Source organism: Salmo salar, chromosome 03 (assembly GCF_965601325.2).
Source record: "Salmo salar chromosome 03, fSalSal1, whole genome shotgun sequence".
In the NCBI taxonomy this organism is placed as follows: domain Eukaryota; kingdom Metazoa; phylum Chordata; class Actinopteri; order Salmoniformes; family Salmonidae; genus Salmo; species Salmo salar.
This window is the reverse complement of record NC_138293.1, coordinates 78,129,563-78,148,372: the sequence shown is the minus strand read 5'-3', so window position 1 is coordinate 78,148,372 and position 18,810 is coordinate 78,129,563. Positions and strand designations below refer to the sequence as shown.

The 18,810-nt window shown below is 45.3% G+C and overlaps 1 protein-coding gene across 18 annotated transcripts in view; it reads left to right on the top strand.

The window, feature by feature from the left end:
* Positions 1-17,156, top strand: part of LOC106606768 (voltage-dependent P/Q-type calcium channel subunit alpha-1A) — a 138,066-nt gene extending 120,910 nt beyond the window's left edge. For 11 of the 18 annotated variants that reach the window (XM_082972773.1, XM_082972759.1, XM_082972727.1 and 8 more), the window contains 4 exons: positions 1,761-1,874; positions 10,862-11,078; positions 11,197-11,501; positions 12,371-17,156. In XM_082972773.1, the coding sequence (XP_082828899.1) occupies positions 1,761-1,874; positions 10,862-11,078; positions 11,197-11,501; positions 12,371-13,159 (1,425 nt within the window). In that variant the 3' untranslated portion in view covers positions 13,160-17,156. The remainder of the gene's footprint in view (positions 1-1,760; positions 1,875-10,861; positions 11,079-11,196; positions 11,502-12,370) is intronic. The other 7 variants (XM_082972781.1, XM_082972780.1, XM_082972779.1 and 4 more) reach the window with 2 other exon arrangements.
* Positions 17,157-18,810: the final 1,654 nt, after the last annotated feature.

Sequence of the window (18,810 nt, the reverse complement as noted above, 5' to 3'; positions counted from 1 at the left end):
TCCATTGTTGTGTTTCTTGGCCCAAGCAAGTCTCTACTTCTTATTGGTGTCCTTTAGTAGTGGTTTCTTTGCAGCAATTCGACCCTGAAGGCCTGATTCACGCAGTCTCCTCTGAACAGTTGATGTTGAGATGTGTGTCTTACTTAAACTCTGTGAAGCATTTATTTGGGTTGCAATTTCTGAGAATGGTAACTCTAATGAAATTATCCTCTGCAGCAGAGGTAACTCTGGGTCTTCCTTTCCTGTGGCGGTCCTCATGAGAGCCAGTTTCATCATAGCGCTTGATGGTTTTTGCGACTGCACTTGAAGAAACCTTCGAAGTTCTTGACATTTTCTGAATTGACTGACCTTCATGTCCTAAAGTAATGATGGACTGTCGTTTCTCTTTGCTTATTAGAGCTGTTCTTTCCATAATATGGACTTGGTCTTTTACCAAATAGGGCTATCTTCTTTATACCATCCCAACACAACTGATTGGCTCAAAGGCAAGAAAGGAAATAACTTCCACAAATTTACTTTTAACAAGGCACACCTGTTAACCTTATATGAAATGGATTCCAGGTGGCTACCTCATGAAGCTGGTTGAGAGGATGCCAAAAGTGTGCAAAGCTGTCGTCAAGGCAAAGGGTGGCTACTTTAAAGTATCTCAAATATAAAATATATTTTGATTTGTTTTACACATTTTTGGGTTACTACATGATTCCATATGTGTTATTTCATAGTTTTGATGTCTTCACTATTATTCTACAATGTAGAACATAGTAAAAATAATAATAATTGGAATGAGTAGGTGTGTCCGAACTTTGTACTGGTACTATATATATTTGTTTATATATACCTAAATCAAATAGCTAAATGATCCATGGTATGACCATCTTAAAACAATTCCATGTGTTAGCTTAGACTTTTAGAGGTTACATTTCAACTTCAATGGGGTAGGGATGTCCCAAGGATACCGGATAGCACGGACCAAGCCCTCAGCCCCCAAACCTTCAGCCCCCAAGCCCTCTATTCCCAAGCCCCTTGCACCGAAGCCCCCTGCACCGAAGCCACCTGTACTGAAGCCACCTGCACCGAAGCCCCCTGCACAGAAGCCCCCTGCACAGAAGCCCCCTGCACCGAAGCCCCCTGTACCGAAGCCCCCTGTACCGAAGCCCCCTGCACAGAAGCCCCATGCACCGAAGCCCCCTGCACCGAAGCCCCCTGTACCGAAGCCACCTGCACCGAAGCCCCCTGTACCGAAGCCCCCTGTACCGAAGCCCCCTGCACCAAAGCCCCCTGCACCGAAGCCCCCTGCCTCAGCCTCAGCAGTTCCCACTCTTGATCCAAGTCCAGGTCCAAGTCCTAGCTCCTAGACCACAGCCCAAGCCCCTCGCCCTAGATCTTAACCTAGCCTTAAACCTTCCCCCGTCCCCATTTCCCAGGCACAAACCCCAGTCCCTCCCACACTACACTACATGCTACTGTACACCACAGGAAGCTGCTGAGGGGAAGATGGCTCATAACAATAGCTGGAATGGAGGAAATGGAATGTCATCAAACACATGGAAACCATGTATTTGATACTATTTCATTCATTCCAATCCAACCATTAACATGAGCCCGTCCTCCCCAATTAAGGTCCCAACAACCTCCTGTGCTCCAGTCCCTCCCACACTACACTCACCCACACTCACATGGGATAAAGGATGACAAACACACCATTGTCCCCGGTCATATTCCTTCATCACAGTCACGCCTGCTCTCACTCTATTTTGCAGACGGTAGAGATGAGAGAGATGGGGCGTGATGGTTACTCGGATACCGAGCACTTTCTGCCAATGGAAGGCCACGGAAGGGCCGCTTCCATGCCACGCCTTCCAGGCGACAACCAAGTGAGCACCCCTCATTTCCTCTCCTCCCTCCCTCTCTCGCTCCCTCTGTCTTTCCATCTCCTTGACTCAATCTCCACGATAAACTACATGGCTAGAGACACACAAAGACTAGAGACAGACTATTTATAATCCAACACAGTGCATAACAAAATACTATAAAACATTGCTGAAAATGGACACGTGATACTTTCAAGCATATTTTTTTAAATAAATGCATGGTATTTGACGTGATATCATGCATTTTGACGGTAGCTCCCCTTTCTATGCTGTTGAAATATCGCCCATAGGATGTTTGCCAGACAGACTTACAGGTAAGTCTTACAGACTACCGTACCAAATACCCCAACACCCCACTCTTCCTCTCCTCTTCTTCTCCTCTCCACTCATCCCCTACTGCATGAAGGTGTGTTACTGTGGTTGTCCCTTCTCATCCAGTACCAAGTCATCTCTGCTATATTGTCACACACACTCTTTGTTTAAAGTAGTCCATCGTATCCGATGATGACTTATCCACTATTGCTTGTGGGTTCACTGATGACTGTATAATCTGATGCGGGATGCACACTGTTGCCACAGACAGAGGCAACAGTGTCCTGACAAAGGCCTGTCCTGTTGAGGCCGGTGAAGTCATGGTCTCTGTTCACTCCATTTTTCCTCGGTCTACTGCACTCCTTGAGGGCAGAGGCCACGCCAGGTGAAACAGTCCGCAGCAACAGTCTGGAGGGAGGCAGAGTTTACCCCACACTTCTTTAGTGATGTCTTCAGTAGGTCCTTTAGCCACTTTTTCTGCCCACCTGAAGAGCGACGGCCCAGTTGTAGCTGTCCATACAGCATATTTCGCGGCAGGCGATCCTCTAGCGTCCGGATGGCATGGCCGAGCCATCTAAGCTGGTGGTGTGTGATGGACGCTCCAATACTCATGCAGTTGGTTTTTTGTAGGATCTCTGAGTGCGGAACACGGTCCTGCCAGGTCACTTTCAAAGTGCATTGATGGCATTCTATGTGAAAGGACTCCAGTTGTTTTACATGTCGGCTGTAGACTGTACGTGTTTCACATCCATAAAAGAGTGTAGATACACACACTGCCTGGTAGACTGCAACTTTGGTGTGGAGGTGCAGGTTGCTGTTGTTGAAAACCCTCTTCCTTAGCCGTCCAACAGATGACAAGGTCTGTTTGACCCGATTCTGGATATCCTGGTCGAGGGGATGCTTCCAAGATATTTAAAAAATGTGATACAATGGCAAGTGAGGAGTCTGAGATGGAGAATGCAGGTGTTTCAGGCGGAGGATCAGATGACCACTGACATAGGACCTCTGTTTTTGGGACGGACAGCCCCATTAGGCTGTATGCTCTCACAGCTGCTCTGAGTGTGGCTTGTAGAGCTTCTGGGGTATGTGCCACAAGAGTGCAATCATGCGCATACTGGAGCTCAAGTACTTGTTAAGATTTGAGCTTTATGGCAGCTTGGAGCTTCCTAATGTTGAAGAAGTTCCCGTCCAATCTGAAGTCCAGGGTCGCCCCACTCTCTGTTTCCATGTCCTTGTGCAGGACTGCTGTGACACACAGGAGGAAGACATTGAATAGGACCGGCGCAAGCACACACACCCATGCCTCACACCAGTACCAACTCTAAAAGGGTTCAGACTCCTGACGGCTAATTCTTACTCTGGCCACCATCCCCTCATGGATCTGATGCAGGACGTTCACACATTTCCCAGTGCAGCCATGCTGCAGGAGGACCTTCCAAAGGAGTTCACGGTGTACTGTGTCAAAGGCTTTGGAGAGATCCAGAAAGGCCATGAACAGGTCTTGTCTGTTCACTGCAATTTTCCTGATGTTGGTGTGCACTGAAGATCATGTCCACCATGCTTCTGTTCTTTCTGAAGCCGCACTGGGACTCCGGTAGCAGATCTTCAGTGATGGTGTTAATGATTCTGTGGTGGATGACATTTGCCAGGACTTTGACAGCAACTGGAAGGAATGATATGCCCCTGCTGTTGCCGCAGATGGATTTGCCCCCTTGTTTTTTGTATATATGTTTGCATCCCTCCATTGATCGGGATGTGCTCTTGTCTCCATATCTCAGAGATGAACAGGCAAACTGCTCTGGTACAGAGATAGCCCCCCAGTTTTAGGATCTCAGCAGGGATGGAGTCAGGTCCAGGAGTTTAGTTATTCTTCAGTGACCTGGTGCAGACCTCAGAAAAGGTGGGTGGGAGATCAAGGCTCTGGATGGTGGGCAGTGTTCGGAGCTCCTCCAGGACTGAGTAGTCAACTGGGCTCGCCTGGTTTAAGAGGGCTTCACCTCTGGACTATCGTAGTTTGGTCCTTTATGAGAGTGGACCCATCTGCACTTCTTAGGGGACAGAGAAAGCAACTTCTTGGGCCGTAGGTTGTCTTCGAGGCATCATACAACTTGTGCATGTTTTATCTGTCCCAACGAGATTTAATTTCTTGTGCTTTGGAGATCCACTACTCATTTTGTCGTACAGTTCTCTGTGCCTCCTTCCGCTGCTACACGCACGCACGCACACGCACACACACACACACACACACACACACACACACCACACACACACACACACACCAGCTGCCCTCATAACGATCACTGCTGTTAAGCCCCAGATCTTCTTTCTTTCTCTTCCTTTTTCTCTCTCCAGCCTCAGTTCCTATCTTCTATCTAAATCAATCTTTATTTCTCTTTCTCTCTCCAGCCTCAGTTCCTATCTTCTATCTAAATCAATCTTTATTTCTCTTTCTCTCTCCAGCCTCAGTTCCTATCTTCTATCTAAATCAATCTTTATTTCTCTTTCTCTCTCCAGCCTCAGTTCCTATCTTCTATCTAAATCAATCTTTATTTCCCTTTCTCTCTCCAGCCTCAGTTCCTATCTTCTATCTAAATCAATCTTTATTTCTCTTTCTCTCTCCAGCCTCAGTTCCTATCTTCTATCTAAATCAATCTTTATTTCTCTTTCTCTCTCCAGCCTCAGTTCCTATCTTCTATCTAAATCAATCTTTATTTCTCTTTTTCTCTCCAGCTAAAGTTCTTATCTTCTATCTAAATCATTCTTTCTTTCCCTCTTCTCTAATGGTTTTGCTACAAAGGTGACTTGAAATGTGGGGTTTTGTTTCAACCTGGTTTGAATTTGAAATCATGCCCAACTGCCAATGATCTAGTGTCATTTTGGGGTCAATATTTCTTTGAGAAGGTATTGTTCAAGTGGTCTAGTAGTGTACTGTCATACTCAAAGTAAAACACATATAGTAAATAGAATATCTTATCATAAGGTGAATGCACCAATTTGTAAGTCGCTCTGGATAAGAGCGTCTGCTAAATGACGTAAATGTAAATGTAAATCTTGAAACAACAACTGTCACCAGGTTGAAACAGTGTTTTTGCTCTGATATGAGTAAGTGTGCTGCTGCTATGTGTGGATGTGTGACTATGTCCTGATGTCCTGACAGAGTGTGTATTTGTCGGTGTGTGTGTGTGTGTGTGTGTGTGTGTGTGTGTGTGTGTGTGTGTGTGTGTGTGTGTGTGTGTGTGTGTGTGTGTGTGTGTGTGTGTGTGTGTGTGTGTGTGTGTGTGTGTCGTCCAGTCTTCTTTCGTTCTCTTGTGTGTCGTAAGTTGTGCCTTTTCACTGTACTGTTGTTTTTGCCGTAGTAGCATGGTGTTGATGGGTGTTGTTGCTATGGTGACTGTGGTGTAGATGGTAGTGTTGTTGCCATGGTGACCCTGTCTATAACACTGTCTCTGGCCCTCCAGTGTCTGTGTGCTACTGTGGTAAGTGTTGTTTCTCCCCTCACCGCTGCTTTTGTGTCTAACCGGGTTCTCTCTCTCTCTCTCTCTCTCTCTCTCTCCCTCTCCTCTCCTCTCCTCTCCTCTCCTCCCTCTCACCTCCCTTTCTTTTCGGGTTATCCTCACCCATATTTATCCCCCTCTCCATTTCTCCCTCGCTCTCTGCCCACGCCTCCCCGTTATCCGATTTTCACCCCCTCCCCTTACCTTCTTCACCTCTCCCTTCACTATTTATTTGCGTATCCATCCCTCTCTCCTTCCCTGTCCCTCTGTCCTCTTCTGTGTGTCTGTGTGTGCTCTAACTGTGCTGTATCCATGGCTGTGGTGTGTGTGTGCATGTGTGTGTCTTCTCTGTGCTCACACAGCTGCGAAGGAAAGGGAGGCAGCGTGGAATTAACCTCAGTGTATGTACCCTGTCTCCCCCATCTCTCCCCCTTTCTTTCTTTCTTTCTTTCTTTCTTTCTTTCTTTCTTTCTTTCTTTCTTTCTTTCTTTCTTTCTTTCTTTCTTTCTTTCTTTCTTTCTTTCTTTTTTTCTTTCTTTCTTTCTTTTTCTTTCTTTCTTTCTCTCTCACTCACTGATTCACTCACTCAAGAAAACCCTTTCTCTCTTTCTCTGTCTGTCTCCATCTGCCTCTCTCTCCTCATGTCATCTCCTAACATGGTTGTGAATTTCTAAGTCAGTTAAACACATAGTTTTTAGCTGATTCAACTGGATTTCATAAGTTCAGACAATTTGATTAATTATAGTCATCTGAACTTTTTTTGTCAACACAACTGTTATGTTGCTTCAGTTGATTTGACTTCATGGTTGTGAATTTCTAAGTTGAGTACACACATAGCGCATAGCTGATTCAACTTGATTTCATAAGTTAAAAAAAATTGCAACTCAACAAAGGTTGCTGACTTGGCTATATAAAATTAGTCGTTTTGACTGAATCGCAATATGTTTTTGTACAGTGTGTCTCCCCCTCTCCCCCAACTCTCTCTTTCTCTCTGTCCTCTCTGAGTTTATCCATTTATGTGTATCTTATGTGTCTTTCCTCTCATTTCTCTCTTTTCTCAAACAATAGCTGGTACTCTTCCCCTCCTATTTGTCTTTGACTACCCTGTTTGTTGACACATAAGACTGACTGATTGCAGGGTAGGAGCTTCAAGCTCTGATTCTTCCACTAACCGATTTCAATTCAGTTCGAATCAAATGTGTTTTATGGCATGATTACTCAAACGCTAAAACCCAAATTGACCCCTATCCTCTAATGTAGATCTTATCTAAAAAGATTGGTTACTGTATGTACACTGAGTATACCAAAAATTAGGAACACCCAGTGGCGATTTTAGCATGTCAATTTTGGTGGGAGAATGTTTGTTTATTTTATTCATGCCAGCAAAGCCACCACACAACACAACACTAAACAATAAATGAATTGCACTACAACGGTGACAAACGGTGCCCAAAAGCTGTTAGGGTCTACGTAAAGCTGTTCCAACAGCAGAGTTTTCTTTTCAGCACCATGGAGGGAATCCTTACCACCGCTACACCTGGCTATCAGTAGAGCCTTGTCTGGCAGCGAAACAGTTCATTCAGCCTCATTTACTGCCTTTTAAAAAACATAACTGACATAGCTGACTTGCTTAAATAAATGTGGTTTCTACTGGTAATTGAGAGGTACAAACTATGGCATAAGGGAACGAGGAGAGGCAATCCGTAATTTTGATTACAACATTAATGAGCGAGCTAAGACGGACGTAGCCAATATAACTATTTGTTCAGCGACAGAAATGTACAGCGACAGAATTCAGAACAAGGGCCGTTCTTATTGTATTGTCCCTGTACACAAAGTCAGAACCTTAGGAAAAATAAAGGAGGCATATAAGCCTAGTTAAATAAAATAATAAACAAATAATAAGCAGACAATTATGATGACATTTCTCTAAAACAGGCTATAGGCTACATGTGCACCACCAAGTCAGAACAGTAGGCTAAGTTATGAGAGGGAAAAGGACCAAATTGTGAGGCACATGGGCTACTAACAGCTTACTACACAACATACGCTTAGTATTACTTTATTAGCTACAGTATACATATCTCCCTGGCATATTACATAATTTATGCAGCAGCATACAACACATTTTTGGACTCACCGTTCTGCTGTGCTCACTTGAACAGGAAGGTGGCTCGGCGGTCCTTCTTGTGGACACATTTTGTCATGAAACATTGTCATCAAAGTCTGGCATTCTCTGGATTTATGGTGCTTTCAAGACAACTGGGATTCGGCAAAAACAAGGCAGAATCATGACGTCAGTGATCTTCAGGTCTGAGCTCTAGAAAGAGGCCCGAGTTCCTGACTTGGAATTCCGAGTTGGACGACCGTTCAAAACGTATTTTCCCAGTCAGAACTCCTTTTTTTTCCAGAGTTCTCAGTTGTCTTGAACTCACTGAAATCTGAAATTTCGGGGTTCCGAGTTTCCAGGTGTTTTGAACGCAGCAGAAATCATGTTGGATTGACAACATGGCCAATGTATTCAACCTTTTCTGGCCCATGGTGTTGTGTGTGAATGTTTATCCTTTTAAGCTTGGAAAAGAGACCCTTAAACCCAGACTTGGCCCACACACCCTTTCCACCAAATAGCAGGCAGTGGAAGCAAAATAGTATTTAGGCACTAATTCCTTCCAAACTGCTCATTCTTGAATTTGCGATTTCCAACTTGTTGTGTAATGTTTATGGCCGATGAGCACCGATACATTTTATCTATAATTTCTCTTCATATGACAAGGATTGAAAAGGATTTGCCTCTAGATTGTCGATGTGATTCATGATGATGACTGCTTGTCTAACTTGCTAGCTAAGATTTTGAAAGTATGACGTTGACATGATCAGTCCAATCAACGCTACGGTAGATATAACGTGATTTGACGTCATTTTATCTGTGGCCAATGACATTGAGCCTTCTTGGATGGGCACTTCTAATGTAAATTTATGGCAGCACCCAAGGCGGCTTGAACTTTCTAGCTCTTCCTGTAGATTTTACGGTGACGTAGTGTCCCCATGAGTGACAGAACACTGAGCCAATCACGGCGCAACTGGAGAAGATTGCCAACCCCTATGCTCTGTATTTTCTGCTGGCTGCCCCACCCCCACAGAAAGCACTGAGCTAGGCTGAAACACCTGCTGTGTTTTGGAGTTGCCTTACTCAAGAAAGCAAAAAAGAGACTATGTTTGTATGCGGCTTTATTAAATCAATAAAATATATTTTTTACATTGTTTGCAAACTGATATGTGTGTGACATGTATTAATGCCAAAAGAACAGGAACAGGAACAGCCCCATCTGTATATATATACAGATGGGGCTCAAAACAGGTGGGGCTCTGAGTTGCACCCCCCTTTTTGTACCCCCCAGTTCTTGACCCAAACTGGTGCACCTGGCACCTACTACCATATCCCGTTCAAAGGCACTTAAATATTTTGTCTTGCCCACCCTCTGAATGGCACACATACACAATCCATGTCTCAATTGTCTCAAGGCATAAAAAGCCTTTTGATGTAGATTTAATAAGTGATATCAAAAAGGGATCCTAGCTTTCACCTGGTCAGTCTATGTCATGGAAAGAACAGGTGTTCTTAATGTTTTGGATACTCGGCGTCTACTCAAAATATAAGCAATATGGCAATAGATCCACCGGCAGGGTCTGATAAGCCAGATGGATTTTTGCCATATTACTTACATCTTGCCTGGTGAATGTGATTATGCGAGGTCAGGATGTTGGAACAAGGCTAATTTACTTACCTCTCTAGTCCTTGTGCCAAGTGCCAAGCGGGTGGGGTCAAGGTGTTGATTTGGGATTGGCAAACTCTGCACCCTCTCTCTGTCTCTCTCTCTTCCTGCTGCTGCTGCTCTGTGTTGGGTGTACCATGTGTGTTGCGTGTATCATGCCTGTGTGCTTGTCTGTGCTGATGTCATCAATGTGCTGCTGTATTGGTGTTGGTGTTCCATGCATGCCAGGAATATGTGTGCCTTTGTTGGAGTGATTTTGTGCGTGCGTGCATGCATGTGTGTGTTTGCGTGTGTGTGTATGCTTGGTGAGTGTGTTTGTTGTGTGTGCTTGGTGTGTGTGTGTCCATGTGTGTTTGTGTGTGTGAGGGTATCCTAGCTACACACTGTCTGCTGGTTTCAGTCCATTATCATCTATTCTGGTTTCAACCTGGAATACCAGGGGAGTTAACGCTACAGCCAAATGATCCCTTCGTTCAATAAAGAATCGGAAACCAGCAGACACTGGCGGACTAGTACTGAGCAGGCCTGGTATATACAGTATGCACTATGCAGGTGTGTACCAGTAGCATTATAGGCACTGTCCTGGTGTCCAGCAGCCCTAGGAGGTCAGAGCGGCTCCCCGTGCCCCAGAAAGAGAACTCCTGAGTGGAGCTGAGGACTCGGGACAGCTCCTATGTGCACGCTGGCAGAGGGGGCTGGCAGAGCCTTGTGCGCAGCCTGGATTGTGTTATGATTTTGGGGGAGGGATTGGGTGGGGATGGGGTGGGTTAGTCTTTTGGGGGGATTAGGAGATACTGACCTATCTTTCCAGATGAAGTCATGGATGCATGTCAGGCATGTCAGGCATGGCCTATTGCCTCCCTCTCATCTCCCTTTCTTCTTACTTTTACTTACTGTTGTTTGTCTTCTTCTTCTTCTTCTCTCTTTTTTTCTCTCGATCTCTCTCTGTCTCTTTCCCTCTCTGTCTCTTTTTTTTCTCTCTCTCTCGCTCTCTTTCTCTCTCTCTCGGTCTCTCTCTCTCTCTGCCTGAGGCAGCATGATGTATATATGATACTAATACAGGCATGTGTGTGTGGAACAGTATGGGGGGGGGGTTGTCATGGGTTACCTGGTGCCCACCTCTACAAGGTTATACTGTATATGGTAGGAATGTAGAAACACACACATGTAAAAGTCAGGTAAACAACTATACAGTATATATACACAGACACACACACACACACACACACACACACACACACACACACACACACACACCAGTCGACAAGAAAGTCTACATCCCTCCGTTTCCCCATTATCTCTGGAGACTATAGAAAGCAGACACGAGGAAAGTAAACCCGAGAAGCCTGCTGTGTGACTACTCTTTTCCTCTCTGTCTCGCTCTCTCTCTTTCTCCATCCCACTCTCTCAGACTATAACAGATAATAGTCCTATGAAGCGCTCGGCCTCCTCCCTTGGTCACAGTCGATCTGGGAGGGGCCAGAGGGAAAGGGGAGGGGCCGATGATTATGCAATGGAGTATGTCATCCCCGAGGAGGGCGGAGCACCGAGGCACAGCCACCGACGCCGCGACCGAAGCCACCGGGCCTCTGAGCGGTCACTGTGTCGATATACAGACGCAGATACAGGTCAGAGACAGAATGAGTGTGCATGTGTTGGTCAGGAACGGTTCAGAATGTGTGTGAGTCACGTTCCCTGAACGTGCTTCGATACCATGATGACAACAATAACTGGCCTCCATTCCAGCAGGACTGGGCACAGACTTGAGCACCACCACTCAGTCAGGTGAGCTGCCACCCAAAGAGAAGGACCGTGACCGCGACAGAGACCGCGGTCGGCAGAAAGACCGCAAACACCACCACCATCACCACCACCATCACAGCGGCTCTGTGGACAAGGAGCGCTACACACCAGACCGCGCCGACCGGGGGGGAGAGCACGGTGGTCACAGACAGCCCCGAGGAGACAGAGACCACGACCGGGATAGAGAGCACGACCGTCGCTGGTCACGGTCACCCAGCGAGGGCAGAGAGTGCATGACTCACAGACAGGTGGGCTTCTATGATGTGTACCAACATTGAACCACCTTCCTAACTGTTTTAGCCTCAGGTTCTCCTTTTAGTTCTGCCTTGAGTGTCTCCCCCATCTCCTTGGCCTAAATATCTTTAGGCGGCTGACTGTCTCTTGTGTTTCCCTTTTTGACACTTTCATACATTGTCTATTCATTAACTATTGTTGTTTATAGGATTCAGCAGTTTAGACACACACTTACACACAGAGGTGATTGGTTAACAACCTAGATTCAGATAAGAGACAGACTGAACAAGGCAACAACACTGAAAGAGTGCATTGTGGGTACCTTCACAATCACCATTTTGAGGCCTACTGTGTCAGATCTGATCTCTTCTTTTCTTTTCTCCTGTTGTTTTTGTGTCCTCGCTTTATTCTTCATGACTCATCGCTTTTCTCTGTTTTCTACGGTGTATGCTGACTCCTATCATTTTCTATATATCTCTTCTCTTTTTCTTTCTTTCTTTTTATGTCTTTCTTTTCCCGGCATCCTTCCTTCCCCTCACACTCTCCTTATTGCTCTCTTCTTCTTCTTCTTCTTCTTCTTCTTCTTCTTCTTCTTCTTCTTCTTCTTCTTCTTCTTCTTCTTCTTCTTCTTCTTCTTCTTCTCGTTGCTGTTGTTGTTCTTGTTGTTGTTGTCTGTTGTTCTCTCTCTCCCTCTCTTTATTTATCTCTCCTTGTCTTTATCTCTTTATCTCTTTTTCTCTCTCCCTTTCTTTCCCCTCTCTCCCTCCCTCTCTCCCTCTTCCTCCCTTTCTCTCTTCCTCCTGCTCTTTCTTCCTCCCTCTCTCTGTTTGTGTCGTCGTTAATTTTATGGTTCTTTTTTTATTTGCCTTCAATGTTCGTGTAGGGCAGTAGTTCGGTGAGCGAAAGTCCCGCTCCCTCTACCTCGGGGACCAGTACCCCGAGACGAGGCCGTCGGCAACTCCCTCAGACCCCGGCAACGCCCCGCCCACACGTCACCTACTCTCCTGTCGTCCGTAAAGCCATGGCCACACCTCCCGGAGCCCAGCCCCTGGGGCGCAATCCCGCCCCCGCCCCTCGCCGCTTTTCCCCTGAGCCCCCCCAGGGACCTCCCCCGCCCCACCATGGCTCACCCAACCAAGCCTGCCACCCCCCTCCCCGCTGGGGGGATGGGGGAGGAGGAGGAGGAGGAGGAGGAGAGAGTGGGTCGCTGGAGGGCGACGGCTGCTTCTACAACCAGGACTACCAGGATTACGACCGTGAGCACCACAAACCGCCTCCCTATGAGCAGAGCCCCACACAGGGCAACCCTCACAAGCCTCACCCCCTCAACCACCCTACTCTCCCCCTGCAAAACCATCCCCCAACCCCACAGCAGCAGCACCCTATCAACCCGCACCCAAACAACCCACACCCCAACAACCCCCACTCCCGCACCTCGCCCAGGACTTCCCGCCACGCGCCCCCACCCAACACCACCCCCACCCCCCAAGGGCAGCAGCCTCCTCCCCCTCGACGCCTCCCCAACGGGTACCGCGCCTCCTCCCCCTCCTCGCAACACCACCACGGCCCCACCCACCCCGGGCCCCACAAGGTCCCCCCTCCCCAGCCTAGAGGGCCCCGCACGAAAGGCCTGCACGAACCCTACAACAACACGGATAACAACAGGTGCTAGCCTCTGTGGGACTATGGAGGGATGGATGGAGGGAGGGCTCAACCACACTGTCTGAGTTATTAGTCCCTTCCTCCCAGCCCAGGAAAACACACAGCCAGAGCACTGACCGCCATGAGACAGGGGAAACCAAGGCATGATTCTTTCTTTCCTTCTTTCCGTTTGTTTTTCGTTTCTTCTGCTGCTTAGTGTTTCCCGGGGATGGAGGGAGTGAGGAAGGGGTAGTTAGAATAGAGGGATGAGGAGGAGGACCACTGAAGGATGAGTGGAAATTAGTGAACAGGGTATGGAGTACAAACCAATTCCTCCTCCAAAAACTATGGAACCCAGCTCATCGGATGCAAGGAGATAAAAACTCAAAATGTAGTTTTTCAAAATGGATGATAGGGGGGACGGATGCTTTTCTCAGCGTATCATGATGCTACGCCTCTGGAAACAATATTAAAAACCGCCACAACGACCAAGACGTCATCACGTAATCAACGCAAAAAACTATGACATTGCAGAGAACTAAGTGGAGTTGCGTTAGTTGCAAAAACCAACCACTGACCCCGATGTTGGGGAGATATTGATGAGTTTTATCATCTGTGTTTACTGTTAATAATGACATCAGTGATGATGAGCCTTCCACCTGAGTGTGGTGGGGGGAGTGGGGGAAACAGGTGGTGGGGGGGACACCGGGACACACATGTAGGAGGAATCTATCCATTCCAACCCCCCAACCCCCAAAAAAGATTCCGCCCCAACTGAGTAGAGAAGAAACATAAAAAAAAGTGGATGGTGAACAAAAAAAAGAAACTTAAAAACAAACATTTTCTTCAGTATTTCTTCTTCTACTCCTGCGGCTGCTACTTTTTCCTCTTCCTCTTCCTCTTCTTCTTCTTCGAAACATTGAAGCTTGATTCTTCCGTTGCATCCGCTCAGCTTCGTTGGAACTTGCAGAGTTTTAAAACCTGGGGAATCCTGCATGATTGATACAAAAAAAAAAATGATAACAAAGAGAAACTACTGTAATGTGGGGGAAACTATTCCTTGGTCCTTTCTATATTAGTCTGTGGGGTTCTCTCTTTTTCCTGTAATCCCTTTGTTTCTCTCTCTTCTCCCTGAGGCGTCCCTCTCTCTCTCTCTTCCTGTGCTGGAGGTATAATCAGGATAGTTAGGATGGATGGAGAGATGGGGCGATGAGGAAGAGAAGAACAAGGTCCAAGCCTTTTTTATGCCTAGGGACAGGATGATCTATTTCCCACTTTGTTCTTATTCAAATGCTCTGTGCCAAATTATAACTGTTGATGTGGCTGAGATTGCACAATCATTTTCAAGGAAGTAGATATTTTGTTATAAGGCCTACTTTTATTTCATGGAAGGAAAGAAGGCAGGAAAGTATGAAAACGCAGACCCCAGATATTATAGGTTCATATTAAAAGGGAGTTAAAACTGGGGGAGGAAGTTACAAGCACGCTCCATGGTCCTTATTGGCTCTTCATCTGCTGACGCATAGCCTCGTTCAAACCAGAGAAATGTCTCTAGTCTTCCAGGGTTTGTGTTTGAAAGAGCGATGAAAAGAGAGAGAGAGAAAGAAAGGCCGATGAAAGGAGGGAACCTCTTCATCTTTCGTTTATTTGTTATTAATAGTGATAATGGTTCTATAGATACTGATAACAATACTATTGATGATTATGATAATGACAATGATGATAATAATAACGATGATGATAATGGTGATGATGATGATGACGATGTTCATGCTTGTGAGAGAGAGTTATTTTTGTTTTGTATTTGTTTGTTACTTTTGAGTCGGTTGTGCTCAGCGTGTCACCATCTTTGTTTAGTGAGACGTTCTGTCTGGTTGGTGGTCCACTGGTCCGGCTGGTGGGCGGAGCTTTGTCAGAGAGGTGCATTGTGGGAACAGGAGTAATCATAGTAATGACTCTGATACAGTGTTATACAGTGGGGAAGGGGAAAGGAACTTAAGAAAGAACTTTAAAAAAAGAACAATGTCAAAAGTCATACAGGAAATCATGTATCTGACATGTATACTTGTTCATCGGACAGTTGTTTACATATATTAATCATTTGGGTAAATATAGGGCTGCTAAATGGTCGCTCTTGCTTAGGTAACGGGGTCTACACACTAAAGTAGACCAGATAAAGCAGTAATGAGACAGAGCTCCACTACCAGTTTGGCCCTCTAGGTGGCACTGTATGCAATACATAGCATCCCTGTCCTATTGTATCATTGTATCACCCCTTCTATTTTGACTGTCTGATTCCAATGCTTTCGTATCTGTCTTTAAACTGGGAGCATAAGGTTTAAGTGTTGTCTGTCACTGGTGGATCACCTCCTTTGTGTTCAGGACATGTAACACAGCCAATCACAAATGCACAGGACATGTATCACAGCCAATGAAAATGCATGGGAGAAACAATGACTGGGTCTTTTCTGCCAAACCTCTGTGTCCTGTGTCACCCTATTCTCTTTTTGTGTGTCTTTGTGTGCCTCAAACTAACATCCATCCTAATACCCACCACTGTCCCGTACAGTGTCTCTCTCACAGTTGCCGGACGTTGAGGATTGCCATAGTGAAGCATTAATTTATTAGAATTCTGTCATTATTATTCTTATTATTACACCCCATGTCAAAACCATTAGCGTCAGGCAACAGTGTTTGTTCACAGCTGCCATAGATATAGCGCAGTTAGATCTGCACATATCTGGATTCTGATGTACTGTAACGACATATCCCATGATTCTATGTACCACACTTTGACCAGAAAGTGCACAGGCACATTGCCTTTACAGTATTCATCTAACGTAGGAATGTCATAGATGTGTATAAGTCACATCACAACACTGATAAGATAGGAATACACAGATACACTCTCAGTATGTAGCTCCTGGCTGTAGCAAGTATGCGTGTACGTGCGTATGGCGTGTGTGCGTTTCCGTGTGTGTCTGTGTATGAATGAGTTCTTTTATAGCAAGAATGTGTGTGTACATTCAATGTCTGTGTGTACATCAATAGCTAGCTGTTTTCGTTGGATATTTCATTTCATTTGTTTATTTGCTTTGAATATTTTGTGAAAGCACAGTGATGACATTTGAGTTGGTGAGCCTTTGTTTGTGTGTGTGAGTTAGCCTGTGTTTGTGAGCGAGTGTCAGAACGTTTGTGTGGCTGTGTGCAAGATGAAATAAGATGTCAATCACCCTCCAATTGAAACTATGAGAGGCCCTAACATTCACTGTCAATCATTGTGTCCGATACTGACCAACCATCCACTAACAACATATTCTAAATAACCCCACCGTTACTTCAAAAAGCAATGTATGAGCTGCTATGGAAAACATAGAAATAAAAGCATTTTAAGTACCAAAAAAATACAAAAAAAGGGAAAATATCTACTTCCAGAACTGCATGTGCTATGTGCATGCCACACCGTGGGTGAACAGTCATTTTCAGGAATCAAAAAAATAAGAATATGAATTCAGATTAAAAAATATATGAATATAGATAGATGTTTTTACTAAGCAACATGTTTTCTTTTTTCCTTCTATTTTTGAGAACAAAAAAGGTTTAAAAAATCTATATAAAAAAAAAACGTCAAAAGAGCGACATGATGACTTTGGTGAGAATCAAAGTTGGTTTGTTTATTTATGTTGCCAGCTGTTAACTGTAAACATGGAGGTGAGACACTACACAACCATGTTCAGGACACTACAAAAAAAGAGAACTCCTGTTTTAAAGAAGAGAATCAAATAAAAAGAGATGGGGATATCCCTGCCTACTTTTGGGTGGGGCCAGGAGCCAGGAGCCAGCCAAATCTGATGATGTAACCCTTAAAACTCTGTCTGTGGGATCTTTTATCTCTCACTCACTCCCTCTCTATTTCTCTCTCACTCTTATCTCTCACACTCTCAACCTATCTCACCGCTATTTCTACCAGTGCATTTTGTAATTCCAGACAGAATTCTTCCTAATGAATAAAAACCAGAGAGAATGCACACTGTTGGTCTGGAGAGACTTCCGTTTCTTTTTGTGTGTGTTTTCAAGTGAATGTGTGCGTATGAATGTGTGCGTATGTTTGAGTGAAAGAGTGTATTATAGTGAGAATGAGAGTGTGTTTGCGTTGGGGTTATAGATTTGGAGAAGTAGAGACGTTTGATGTGTGTAACGGAGTGTGTTGTTATGTGTAAGGTAGTGTGTAAACGCGCATTTAGGAGTGTAAATATTGTGTCTGCTATCTCCCATCTGTTTCTAGTGTTCCTCCTGCCTGCCCTGTCCCACTGGGTACAGACATCAATTCAACCTCTATTCCAACGTCATTTCATTGAAATGACATGGAAACAAAGTTGATTCAACCATTGTGTGCCCACTGGGTGTGTTCTGGTCTGTTTCTATTGTTCCTCCAGTCTTCCCTGTGTGTTCTGGTCTGTTTCTATTGTTGCTCCAGTCTTCCCTGTGTGTTCTGGTCTGTTTCTATTGTTCCTCCAGTCTTCCCTGTGTTCTGGTCTGTTTCTATTGTTGCTCCAGTCTTCCCTGTGTGTTCTGGTCTGTTTCTATTGTTGCTCCAGTCTTCCCTGTGTGTTCTGGTCTGTTTCTATTGTTCCTCCAGTCTTCCCTGTGTTCTGGTCTGTTTCTAGTGTTCCCCCTGCCTACCCTATATATTCTAGTCTGTTTCTAGTGTCCCCCCTGCCTACCCTGTGTGTTCTAGTCTGTTTCTAGTGTCCCCCCTGCCATGTGTGTTCTAGTCTGTTTCTAGTGTTCCCCCTGCCTGCCCAGTGTGTTCTAGTCTGTTTCTTGTGTTCCCCCTGCCTACCCTGTGTGTTCTGGTCTGTTTCTAGTGTCACCCCTGCTTGCCCTGTGTGTTCTGTGTACTTTAGAGAGGACAGCTTCAGATCAGATTGCTGACGGAAACATTAGCAGTACAATCAATGGGCCGGATGTCACATTCCACACCTATACTCCCCTCCTATTCTCCACTCCTTCCACCTTTCCCTAAGCCCCCCACATTCTTTCCGTCAACCGGCCTCTCTCTGCTCCCCCAATGCCCCGTATCCTTCCCTCAACCTACCTCTCTCTTCTCCTACCTTATGTCCATCTCTTCTCTCCTCACACATTCCTCCACCGCATTCCTCCTTTTTTTCTCCGCTGTACTTCCTCCCTCCTGTCTAAAAACATGTATCCTCTCTGCTCACCTTTTCTCTCCTCACCTCACACATTTCAGTTCATTCTGCAATTGTATGATGCACTCATCCAACAGTGAATATGTAGGTGACAACTGTATTAAAAGCCTTATAGTAAGACATCATAAAAACGTATGCATGTGTATAACAAGTTATAAAGCAGTATGCAGACTTTCAGTTGTTACCTATCTATTTTATTGAGACATTGTCTATACATCAAATGGAAGAACACAGGAATAAATACTGTGCAGGTGAGATGGAAACCCTGAAACTGGCTCATAAAAAACCCTCCAATAATTGATAGGAAAAATCTGTATTATCAGGATAACTAACTAAAGTTTTATTTCACTCTCTTCCTTTATTAATCCAATTAGCTGTGCTACTGAAATGTCATGTAACTGACAGAGGTACACAAGCCCTCGCTCTCTCCCTCCTCTCCATCCCTCCCTTTTCCTGGTGCTGCCTGTTGGCC